The following is a 13,451-nucleotide window of genomic DNA, read 5'->3' on the forward strand; positions in this document are numbered from 1 at the left end:
GCAGAGTCAGTTAAGCATCTGACTCTTGGATTCAGCTCAGGTCATAATCTCAGGGTTGTGGGATCCAGCCCTGCATTGGGATCTGCACTCAGGGTGGAGTCTGCTTAAGATTCTTTCTCCCTCTCCCTCTGATGCCCCCACTCCCCATGCCCCCATAAATAAATCTTAAAAAAAAAAACAATCCTTCTGGTTTTGTCTTTTGTCTTTTCTGTTGCTTTTACCAGGTCTCATTCTGTGATGCCAGTAGTTTGGTCACAATTTTCTTTTCTTTTCTTTTTTTCTTTTTCTTTTTTTTCTTTTTCTTTTCTTTTCCCTTCTTCCCTTCCCTTCCCTTCCCTTCCCTTCCCTTCCCTTCCCTTCCCTTCCCTTCCCTTCCCTTCCCTTCCCTTCCCTTCCCTTCCCTTCTTTCTTCCAATATTTTATTTATTTATTCATGAGAGACACAGAGAGAAACAGAGACTCAGAGAGAAACAGAGACATATGCAAAGAGAGAAGCAGGCTTCTTGCAGGGAGCCCGATGTAGGATTTGATCCCAGGACTCCAGGATCACGCCCTGGGCTAAAGCCAGAGGCCCAACTACCGAGCCACTCACGTGTCCCAAAATCAAAGTTTAAAAAAAATTATTTAAAGATTTTCTTTTAGAAAGGAGTATCTATGTTATTCCTGCTATGGATATTATCTTAGGTTATTTATATTTTTCATCGAGGGATTCTGTTTTTTAAATTTTTTTTCAATTATTTTCCACTGTTTTTTTGAAATCGTAGAAATTTACCAAGATAATGAGTGCAGCACAGAACATAGATCTTCTTGGTGTCCAGATCACAAGATGTACAGCAAAGGTTATAATTCTGTTATTCCTCAGGATTATAAAAAAGAATTTGAGATTTGATTGCTGAGTCTGTTTATGTCTTTGAAATAAATTTTGCTCTTCCATGCATGGTGACTCAGTGGAGGTTAAAATTTTAGAAATACATCATGGTATTTTTCTCTTAGGATGTGAGATGCATATAACAAATAAATGGCATGAGGGAAAAAAGTGTTTTCTTCTTTTCAGGTTCAGGAATAGCATTTAGGAGTTTCCCATTAGTTATATTGGTAATATTTATGGCAGGAGAGGTAACTTTGGGCTGTAGGATTGTAGAAGAGTTTTTGCATGTGGTATTTGTACTGTCCTTTGCAGGGAAGGTAGTAGATCTCATGGGATAGCAGTTAGTTCAATGTTTCTGCAAAGCTAAAAAAAGTCACCAGACCTTATTCTACCTTTGTGTTTGTAAATAATGACTTTGGTATAGATGAGGGCTAAGGACCTACAGCCTGAATGTAAGCTTTTAGTTTGTCATGGGGAAAATATTCTGGCAAAGAAATGCCATAAACAGATGTTTAGGTAACCATGCAGGCATCAGTGGGGAATTTGAATATGTTATTTTGAGCTTTGTAACAAAATATTTTTTAGCATCTTTGTTTATTTATTCTTAGCTGCAGTAGGTCTCTGAGTTTTCTTAGTGGGAAGTACCATAAGACAAAAGTGTGTACTTGGGCCAATTTGCAAATGGGTTGAGATAAAAATTAGCCACTGTAGTAAAATATTTGTATCATTACCTAGGCAACTGCAAATTTTATTTATCCATTTTAACTTAAAGATTAAATTATAGGAGAATGATTTCCATTTGCAGATTTTCACTTCTAGGTTTTCATTCATTGAATATGTTTTGTATTTTTTTTTAAAACCAAACTGCTTATAATGAAAATTAAGGGGAGGTATTTGAAAGAGAAGAATGATTGAAGGTTAAAGATGACTGTGAATGATAATATTAGTTTTGAAAGTGGTTTACTTCCCATTTTCCTTTCAGGTGATTTCCCTTTTGAACTATTTATTCCATTAGTAGCTTTTAAAAAATTAGTTCTTAAGTTCTTATAAGTTCTTAAAAATAATGCTTTTAAAATTTTGGTTCGTTAAAGCTCTCTCTTAGAAGATTCCCTTTATCACCGACTTCGTGTGATGCATGTTTCCATCCCTTCATCACTACAGGGGTACACCACTGTGCTCATTTCTGTAGCTGAATTGGAGGGCTGTGTTGATGTCCTGGGCCCAAGGGCCTGTGCACTAGTATTGGGTGTCAGGAGGACAAAGACATGGCGCCAACCATCCTGCTCTATGCGCCAGTAACTAGAATTACAAACCAATCGAATCCGTTGCAGCCAATTGGTAAACTAATTGGTAATTTTAGCTGTATATCTATATGTAGTTATCTGAATGCTTATAACATTACTTTCAGAGGCACTTTTGTTCTGTTTCATCCTGTTTAACAAAATGGCCTTCATAGCTGTAGGGAGAAAGATGTGCATCAGTGACTAAGAGGCTGCTCCAGCTGCTTGTCTTGTTTGTATTCCCCTTGTTTATAAAACAAGACTCGGATTACAGCTGCATGGTACCACTCTGATCATTTCTGATAACATTGTGCTAAACATTCCTTAATATAGGTTAAGCCACCAAATGTTCTTTCACTGTGCCAACTAGTATCAGAAGTTATAGTTGCTTATATTCTTGCCTGTAGAGGGTTTTTCCTCTTTCTCTTTTTGTCTTTTTTTTTTTTTTTTTTTTAAGCAAAAAGGGAAGGCAAAAAAAATTGAAATAAATTATTCTGGATTGTATCTTTCTGTGTGCCTAATGTAGGTGATTTAGGTTGAATTTAATTGAATTTGAATTATATTTGTAGAATTGAGTAATAAGCCAAGTACATTTAAAAATTTTTCCTCTTCCTGATTGTAGAAAACTTTTATTACCAGTGATTTGGCATTAAGGATTACCTTTGAAAGGAAATAAACAATATTTCTTTGTTCAGAAAAATATTTTAAGTTAGAATATAACTTTTGTGACTAAAGTGAAGTTGGTACTATATTTCATTTGTGTCTAATTTGGCATACATTTATTATTAGTTTTGGGTCTGATTTCCAAAGTATATCTATATTTTAAAAAATATTTATGAGTTAATGTTTTTGAGATTTTGAGTTCCACTGATAGTAGGTCAGTAAGACTTAATTATGGAAAAGTAATATATATTTATAATCCAAATGGTCATTTTTGTAGTTGGTTGGTATTTTTTGATGATCATTTTGGGAGTATGGAAAGTTGCTTTTTATAGTAAAATGAGACTGATATGTCTCTATAATAAGGTGAGAATAGTGTGAGACTAATAAAGTGAATACACTTTAAAGTTCTTTGTCTTATACATTTAAATGACAACTATAGCCAATTAACCACTATCTACACACACATTTACACTTGGGATCAGTTCTTTCTGGGCAATGGAGTGGATCTCAGTGGTCTATGCTTTTACAATCTTTTCTTATATTAGTTTTCATTGCCGTTAATATGCAACACTAATTAGTGCCAAGAAAAAAATCTTTGCCAGATGTGTAGAATGTAGTGTCACAGTAATATAACATAGATTACCTAAAGAAGAAAATTAGATTTCCCTGCCAAGATCAGGAACAAACCACTGATGTCTATTTTGAGATTTGTTTATTTATTTTAGAGAAAGAGCAGTATCATGAGGTGGGGAGGGGTAGAGGCGCCCCTGTGACAAGGGTGCCAAGACCATTTAATGAAGAAAGAATAGTCTTTTCAACAGATGGTGCTGGGATCAACTTGATAGTCACAAGAATGAATTTGGATCCCTTCCTCACACCACATACAAAAAAATAACAAAATAATGGTTAAAGACCTAAATGTAAATGCTAAAACTATTAAATTCTTTAAAGGAAACATAGGTGTAAGTCTTTGTGACCTTGGGCTTGACGATAGTTTTTTAGATATGATACTCAAAACTTAAATAATCAAAGAAAAAATAGAAAATTGAACTTCATTAATATTAAAAGCTTATGTGTGTTTATAAGGCACTATCAAGTGACAAGAAACCCCACAGAATGAGAGAAAATATTTTCAAGCCATGTATCTTTTTTTTTTTAAGATTTTATTTATTTATTCATGAGAGATACAGAGAGAGAGGTGGAGGCACAGGCAGAGAGAAGCAGTCTCCTCGCAGAGCCTGACATAGGACTTGATCCTGGGACCAGGATCACACCCTGAGCCAAAGGCAGATGCTCAGCCGCTGGCTGAGCCACCCATGCATCCCTTGAGCCATGTATCTTATAACAGTCTAATATCCAGAATATATAAAGAACTCTTGCAGCTCAAAAATATAAAGAACAAATAACCTAGGATAAATATGAGCTTGGGTGGCTCAGTTGGTTACATGTCTGACTCTTGATTTCAGCTCAGGTTATGATCTCAGGGTTGTGAGTTCAGGCCCTGCATCAGGCTCTGCTCTGGTCTGGGAGCCTACTTAAAAAGAGTCTCTCTCACCTTATCCCATCACTCTCTCTTAGAAAAATGGGGGGGGGGGCAAATGATTTGAATACATCTTTCTTCAGAGAAGGTATGCTATGTCCAATACGTACATGAAAATATGCTCATCAATTCTTGTCATCAGGGAAATGCAGATAAAACAGTAATACCACTTTCACACTCATTAGGATGACTAGACTCAACAAATTAGAAAGTAGCAAGTGTTCCTGAGGATGTGAATAATTTAAACCTTCATATAGACATATCTTGGACATCCTTCAGTTCCAAACCACCGCAATAAAGCAAATATCACAATAAAGTGAGTCAAATGAATTTTTTGGTTTCCCAGTTCATATAAAAGTTATATTTATACTATACTGTAGTCTAAGTGCAGGAGCATCATGTTTAAGTAAACAATGTGTTTGCCTTAAATAAAAATACTTTATTGCTAAGAATTGCTAACAATCATCTGAGGTTTCTTTTTTTTTTTTTTTAAGATTTGTTTATTTATGATAGACATAGAGAGAGAGAGAGAGAGAGGTAGAGACACAGGCAGAAGGAGAAACAGGCTCCATGCCGGGAGCCCGACACGGGGCTCAATCCTGGGACTCCAGGATCGCGCCCTGGGCCAAAGGCAAACCGCTGAGCCACCCGGGGATCCCCCATCTGAGGTTTCAATGAAATATTAGAAGAATTACCAAAATGTAGCACAGAGACATGAAGTGAGCAAACACTGTTAAGATGATACAGATAGACTTGTTCAATGCAGGATTGCCACAGACCTTCAATTTGTAAAAAATGTGGCATCTCCTAACTGCAATAAAACAAAGCACAATCAAATGAGATGTGCCTATATATTGCTAGTCAGAATGTAAAATGGTGTAACTTTTGTTGAAAAAGTTTTGGTAGTTTACGTTAAATTTAGAGTTACGATATGACTTAGTAAATCCACAACTTAGTAAATCCCAAGAGAATTAGAAACATATGTTCATAGAGAAACTTGTACATGAGTGTTCATAGCAGCGTTATTCATAATGGGGGGAAAAGTGGAAAACAGGCCAAATATCCATCAACTGATAAATGAATAAAAACTGTGTTTACTTATGAAGTTATTTAGTCATAAAAACTAGTGAAGTATAGATATATACTATTAGGTGAATGAACTTTGAAAACATTAAGTAAAAAATTCCAGCCACAAGAGGCCGTATTCTATATGATTCTGTTTATTTCAAATGTCCAGAACTGGCTAATCTGTAGAGACAAAGTAGATTAGTGGTTTCCAAGGGTTGGAGAGAGAGGAAGGTGGGGAGTGACTATTAATGGGCCTGGGTCTCTTTTTGGGATAATGCCAACGTTCTGGAATTAGAAAGTTACACAATGCTGAGTATGTACTAAAAGTGACCAACCAGATTGTACAATTTTAAATGATAAGTTTTATGGTGTGTGAATATCTTAACAAAAGAAACTGAAAAAGAATGCCAGTATTATGCAAACTTTTGCAGAACTTAGAAAAAGAGAGAACTTTTTTCAGGATAACCTTGATAACCAAAGCTTTTATGAGAAAAGAAAATATAGACCACTCAAGAGTACAGATATCCAAATACTGATATATTAAATCTGGTGATTCAGATATCAGGCAATACATTACAGTAAGTTAAGTTCATTCTAGTACTGCAATGCTTATATGATAAAGATGAAAAAATCATATGATTGTCCTAATAGATGTAGGAAAAATATTTCATGAAATTTAGGACCTATTCATGATAAAACTAGCAAACTGAGAATAAAAGGGAACATTGTTACTGATATAAACTTCCAGGGCTCCGGAATCTCTGGGTGGCTCAGTGGTTTAGCGCCTGCCTTTGGCCCAGGGCGTGATCCTGGAGACCCGGGATTGAGTCCCACATCAGGCTCCTTGCATGGAGCCTGCTTCTCCCTCTGCCTCTCTCTCTGTGTCTTTCATGAATAAATAAATAAAATCTTTAAAAAACGCCCCCCCCCAAAAAAAACCCCGAAACCTTCTAGGGTTTTTTGGGTGGCTCAGTTGATTAGGTGTCTGCCTTCTGCTTGGGTCATGATCAGGCTCCCAGCTTTGCTGGAGGAGAGGGTGGTCTCCTTTTCCCTCTCCCTCTGGCTCTCCTCCTACTGGGGCTCTCTCTTTGTCTCTCAAATGAATAAATAAAAAATCTTAAAAAAAAAAAAAAAAGGAATCTTCCAAAAGACCTATGTAACATCATACTTAATGGTGAAATGTTGAGAACTTTTCTTCTGAAATTGGAAATGAGACAAAGTCTTTATTTGTATTCAACATTGTACTGATGATGCTAGCCAACACAGGAAACTATGAAAAATATATAAAGTATATAAGGCTTGGAAAGGAAGAAAGAAAAATGTTATTATTGACGGATGACATATTTACATTTTATATTTAGAAAATCTAGAAGAATCTAAAGAGAAATTATTAGATAATTGAATTAGTTAAAATTGCTGAATATAAGTTCAAAATATAAAATCAACAGTAACAGAAAATGAAAAATAAATTTTAAAGCAAGTATCATTTATTCTTAGGGCTAAAGCTAATAAAAAATGTGCAAAAAAAAGTACAAAACCTCTACGCAGGAAACTCATACATTTTGAAAGACATTGAATAAAATACAAGTACATACAGGTTTATATACATTTCTTTCTAGGATAGAAAAGACAATATTTTTAAAATGTCAGTTTTCCTTTAGTTGATCTATAGAATCAATGCAATTGCAAATAAAATTCCAAGTTTTCCTCCTGGGAAATGACAAACTGATTCTAAATTTTTACGGAAATGTGAAGAGCTAGCATTAGCCTAAGCCACCCTGCAGTCAAAGAAATGGTTGGAAGATTTACTCTACTGGGTAGTACATATAATGTATTATTGTGTTCAGAGGTAGATGTCAGTGACTCATCAGTCTTATGTAAAACCCAGTGCTCATTACATCACATGCCCTCCTTGATATCCATCACCTACCTACCTACCCCATCCCTTCACTCCCCTTCCTTTGCAGTGGCCCTCAATTTGTTTCCTACGATTAAGAGTTGGGAGAGGCAATCTTAAGCAGGCTTCACACCCAGCGCCAAGCCTGATACGGGCTTGGCCTCACAACTCTGAGATCATGACCTGAGCTGAAATCAAGAGTTTGTCATTTAACTGACTGAGCCACCCAAGCACCCCTTGAGTTTTATTTTAGAGCTACAGCAGTGTAAGTTAATTTGATATTGGTACAAGAATAAACAGACCAATATAACAGAGGAGAAACTCCAGAAAAAGACCTATGCTCTAAAAGAGAATGTTGGGGAATATCTTCTTGACCTGTGGAGGAAAATAATTGCTTAAAAAGGACCCAAATAGTCTCAGTTTTAGATAAAAGAGTCAGAAGCTAGACTACCTTGAAATTAGGAATTTATGTTCATCAGAAGATTCTATTCCATTAGGAGAGTGAAAAGGCAAGTATATGTGTGCAACACATATAACCAAAAAAAAGGGCTCATATCCAAAAGATGTAAGGAACCCCTTCCTATCAAAAAGAAAAAGGCAAGAGTGTTTAATAGGCACTTGGGCTCGAGTCTTGAATTAGGTACTTCACAAAATGAGGATGGCTAATAAGCATATGAAAAAGGGCTGAAAAATCATAGTAGTTTTAGAAAAGTATATTAAAAACGAAGCCATTACAAAACCATCAACCAGAATGGCTCAGGTTAAAAATAAAACCCCAAATGGACAATACCAAGTGTAGTTTTGAGGGAGTGGAGCAAGGAGAACTCATATACACTGCTGGTGGGGAGGGCAACTATTTCAGAAAACAGTTTGGTATTATATATTAGAGTAGAACATATGCTCATCCTGTGACTCAGAATGCCATTCTTGGGCTTATTCTCAACAGAAATGCATACATACATGCAGAGGACATGTACATAAATAACAGCATATAATTTGAAAATCATCTCAATGTTCTTGAACTGTAGATTGAATAAATATGCTTTCAATAAAATACTCTTCAGTAGTGACCTTAGAGAATGACAGTAAATGAATTGCATATTCATTCTGCAATATGGATGAAACCTAGTAAACAAAAGAACAAAAAGTCACAAAATAATAAATAACTTGATTTCATTTACATGAATTTCAAAGTCAGGTAATATTAATCTATCAGAAGTCAAAGCAGTGGTTGCCTTGGAGCAAGATTAGAGTAGTGATTAGGAGGCAGTGCCAGGTACCTTTTGGAAATTAGCATTTTTCTGGGTGGTTTGATGCATGGGTTTTTGCTTTGGAATAATTAATCTGTACATTTGTTTAATGCGTTTTACTTTTTATCAAACAATAATAAAAGGTTAAAAGAATGGTCATTTGAGGGGGATCTTGAGAAGGCTTATCAGTACCATCTCTTGACCTCTAAACTCTCAGCTTTACTAACTTCTTCCTGCACAGTGAGAGTAAAAATAAAACAAGATACATACAAAAAACTAATAGTTCAGTAGGTTTTGTTGCTTTCTCAATGAGGCGTATAATGTAAAAATTATTAATTCCCAAGTCCTTGAGTCTAAAGTTTGTTCTTAAAACTTTTCTCAGAATGGAATTTAATGATTGTTGTTTGTTTTAATTAGGAGGTGCTAATGATGCTGGATAACTATGTAAGAGATTTCAAAGCATTGATTGACTGGATTCAACTTCAGGAAAAGCTAGAGAAGACAGATGCTCAAAGCAGGTAATGAACTCTGGTCTTTATAGCAGCCAGCACTTTGAAAAGCAGCAATTGAAACTGACGATGAACTTGACCTAAGTTTAACTTGGAACTTGTACAGATCTGCAAGTTGGGATCTGTATTTCTCATTCAGTTCAGTTACAAATACTAGTGCAGGACACTTTTATCTAGCACAGAGATTTAATTGCTGAATAGGATATTATTTACTACTCTCATGACTTTGTAGTCTAAGGGTGGGATAAAATAGAACTTATCACACAAAAAAATATTGCAAGTGTTAGAGTAGGACAGGATCATCTTCTTTTGTATAGGATAGTTCAGGAAAGATTTCATGGAAGATGTAGAAGAGACGTTTAAAGATGTGATGGATTTAAACAAGTGGTTGGCCTTTTAGATGAAGATAATAAGTTAAGACAGCTATTGAAGTACAGAGCATGTGTGAAGGGAAAATAAGTTAGGGAAAGGGATAGTGTTTTTTCTTAAGGTAGTAGGCAATGAGAAAAATAGATGATTTTTGATTGGGGAGTAATGCGAGATCAAAGTTATTTTAGAAACATTTTTTTTTTGTTTCAAGTTTTTATTTAAATTTATTTAGTTAACATATAGTGTAGTGTTAGTTTCAGGAGTAGACTTATTTATTTTATTTTATTTAAAGATTTTATTTATTGGACAGAGACAGAGCACACAAGTATGGGGGAGTAGCAGGCAGAGGGAGCGGAGAAGCAGGCCCCCTGTGGAGCAGGGAGCCCTTTGCAGGGCTTGATCCCAGGACCCTGGGATCATGACCTGAGCGAAGGTAGATACTTAACCAACTCAGCCACCCAGGTGCCCCTTCAGGAGTAGAATTTAGTGATTCATCACTTACATAGAATACCCAGTGCTCATCACAAGTGCCCTCCTTAATACTTATCATTCATTTAACCCATCCCCCTACCTAGCTTCCCTCTAGCAACCCTCAGTTTGTTCTCTATAGTTTATAGAGTCTGTTTTATGGTTTGCCTCTTCCCCCGGCCCTCCCCCCCCCCCCCCCCCCGCCATGTTCATTTGTTTCAAGAATCCTTCGTTTGAAATCACTGCACAATATCTGAGCCTATGCACAAGCTCTAGGACTGTTGTGGAGAAGGAAACAGACACAGCCCCTGTCCTGATGAGGTATATAGTGCATTTATGGGAAAAATTGATGTTCAATAATTATCAGTGTACAAAGTGTCATCAAAATACAGTCATCCTAAAATACTTTGGGAATATAAAAAGCATCATTAACCAACCAATTTGCTGAATCCAGGAAGGCTTCCCCAAGGAGGTCATATTTAAATGAGACAGAAATATCAAGTAGGAGTTGGCATGACAGAGAATAAAAGAGTAACCTCATGTAGAGGCAGTAGTATATGTGATAACCTGGAAGTAGAAGAGAGTACAGTATAGTCAAGGAATTTAGAGTTTAATGGGACTGGAATGGAGAGAACAAGGGGAAAAGTAGCATGAGGTAAGGCTAGAGAAGTCGGCTGGGACTAGAATATGTAGGGCTCTGTGGATATTGTAAAAACTTTAGACTTTATTTTGAGCCATAAAAGATTTTTAAGTAAGGAAGTTACATATCAAATTTATGATTTTAAAAGATCTTCCTGGCTGTAATGTGGGAAGATAAGGTGCAGCAATATAGTTTATAGATTATGGCTACTCAGACTGGAGTAGTAGCAACAAGGAGAGTTGAGAGATATTCCAGAGATAGGTGATCAACTAGACTTAGTGTTACTTCGGTTATGTGCAAAAGGCAGAGGAACAATTTATTATTCAGTTAAGCTTATAAGTGAAACCTGAGCCTTTGTGGACTAGGCCAAGTCACATGAAGCTATAATCATACTTTTGACTCAGAGAAAACAGACCTATATTGCCTCTTTCCCTTGGATTTAATTGTAGTTAAATTTCTGTAAATGGAATCGTCCAGTACAGAACATGTTTTTTGTCCCTATCTGTATCAGCCCCATGGGGAACCAGGAGAGTGAAAGAATCTCAAGAGACAAATCTAGGAAGGCTTGATACCCAGAAAACCGAATCCAGGAAAATCATACGTTGATCCTTTTAACATTTTTGTTTCTCATAATGAAAAAAAATGTTTTTAAATTCCAGTGTAATTAACACACAGTGTTATATCAGTTTCAGGTGTGCAATATAGTGATTCAGCAATTATATACATTACTCCATGCTCATCATAATAGTATACCTTATTCCCCTTCACCTATTTCACCTCTTCACTCCCCCCTCATAGCCATCTGTTTCCTTTGTTTTGTTTCGTCTCTTCTTATTTTATTTTATTTTATTTTATTTTATTTTATTTTATTTTATTTTATTTTATTTTATTTTAATTTTATTATTTTATTTTATTTTATTTTATTTTATTTTATTTTATTTTATTTTATTTTATTTTATTTTATTTTATTTTATTTTATTTATTTTAATTTTATATTTTTTGTCTCTTCTTCTTTTAGTGTCAGAGGTAGGATTTAGTGATTCATTAGTTGCATATAATACCCGGTGCTCATTACTTTGGATGTCCTTGACCTTATATAGTTTATATCCTTAGAGAAATATTTTTTCTTTTTCTATTTAAATTTAACTTGATTGAGTTTGTTTCTTATATCCAAAAGGGTCTATAACTACCAATACAGAAAAAGCTAGATTTTTTTTTTTTTTTTTGCTTGCTTATAAATTCCAATCAGGTAGTGATGGGTGTGTTGAGAATTGTATTAAGAAAGATTCTGAGGCCAAGTCCAAAGTTAAGTCTGTCCTAGTACCATGGTTCAGAAATATACCTGAGACATCTCTGTTTATCTTAACCAGTTATCAGCTTATTATCTACTCTTTGCTTCTTGAGACAGCTCCCTAGATCTAGAAGGCAACCTTAAATTCCCTGTAGGTGGCATTATTCATCTTACATTCCTCAACTCATGCATCAAAATTCATTTGAGGGGTGTCTGGGTGGCCCAGTCCATTAAGTGCCTTCAGCTCAGGTAATGATCCCAGGGGCCTGGAATTGAGCCTTGTGTTGGGCTCCCTGCTCTGCAAGGAGTCTGCTTCTCCGTTTGGCCCTACCCTGCTTGTGCTCCCTCCCTCTCTCCCTCAAATAAATAAATAAAATCTTTAAAAAATTTTTCATTTGAGGGCAGTCCCCATGGCTCAGCAGTTTAGCACCACCTTCAGCCCAGGGCATGATCCTGGAGACCTGAGATTGAGTCCCACGTCGGGCTTCCTGCATGGAGCCTGCTTCTCCCTCTGCCTGTGTCTCTGCCTCTCTCTCTCTCTCTCAAATAAATAAATAAAATCTTAAAAAAGAGTTTCATTTGAGATTCACATGTAAAAACTGCAATTGTACATAGAAAAGAAAATATAGATAAATACTTATATATTTTTATTATGGGTAAGTGCTTTACAAGACAAAGGCAGAAACCACAAAGGAAAAGCATTAATAGGCTTGATTTCATAGGAATAAAATATGCCTTTCTATATAAAAAAATTAAAATTTAAAGTTATGTCATCTATGCTAAGGATATGTAGCCATTATAGTAATAATAATAGTAGTAGTAAATGATTTCAAATCAATTAGAAAATGTTGCAAAAGATACCAACACACAAATCCCAAAGAAGAAATTTATTTTTTATTTTATACATTTTTAAAAATTTTATTTTTTATTTTATTTTTTTTTATTGGAGTTCAATTTGCCAACATGTAGTATAACACCCAGTGCTCATCCCGTCAAGTGCCCCCCTCAGTGCCCATCACCCAGTTACCCCAACCCCCCGCCCACCTCCCCTTCCACTACCCCTTGTTCGTTTCCCAGAGTTAGGAGTCTCTCGTCTTCTGTCATCCTCACTGATATTTTCACCCATTTTCTCTCCTTTCCCCTTTATTCCCTTTCACTATTTTTTATATTCCCCAAATGAATGAGACCATATAATATTTGTCCTTCTCTGATTGACTTACTTCACTCAGCATAATACCCTCCAGTTCCGTCCACGTTGAAGCAAATGGTGGGTATTTGTCGTTTCTAATGGCTGAGGAATATTCCATTGTATATACGTAGACCACAACTTCTTTATCCATTCATCTTTTGATGGACGTCGAGGCTCCTTCCACAGTTTGGCTATTGTGGACATTGTTGCTATAAACATCAAGGTGCAGGTGTCCTGGCGTTTTACTGCATCTGTACCTTTGGGGTAAATTTTAAAAGATTTATTTGTTTGAGAAAGAGGGTGTGTACAAGCAGGAGGAGGGGCAGAAGGAGAGGGAGAGAAGCAGGCACTACAGAAGGCATGGAGCCCGACTCGGAGTTCAGTCTCAGTACCCTGAGATTATGACTTGAGCTGAAATC

At 36.0% G+C, this 13,451-nt stretch overlaps 1 protein-coding gene across 10 annotated transcripts in view; it reads left to right on the top strand.

The window, feature by feature from the left end:
• The window catches only part of SCAPER (S-phase cyclin A associated protein in the ER), a 431,009-nt gene that overhangs the window by 58,737 nt on the left and 358,821 nt on the right, over nucleotides 1-13,451 (top strand). For all 10 annotated transcript variants that reach the window (XM_072809831.1, XM_072809829.1, XM_072809834.1 and 7 more), the window contains one exon: nucleotides 8,984-9,084. In XM_072809831.1, the coding sequence (XP_072665932.1) occupies nucleotides 8,984-9,084 (101 nt within the window). The remainder of the gene's footprint in view (nucleotides 1-8,983; nucleotides 9,085-13,451) is intronic.

This window comes from Canis lupus, chromosome 32, assembly GCF_048164855.1.
Source record: "Canis lupus baileyi chromosome 32, mCanLup2.hap1, whole genome shotgun sequence".
Taxonomy (NCBI): Eukaryota; Metazoa; Chordata; class Mammalia; order Carnivora; family Canidae; genus Canis; species Canis lupus.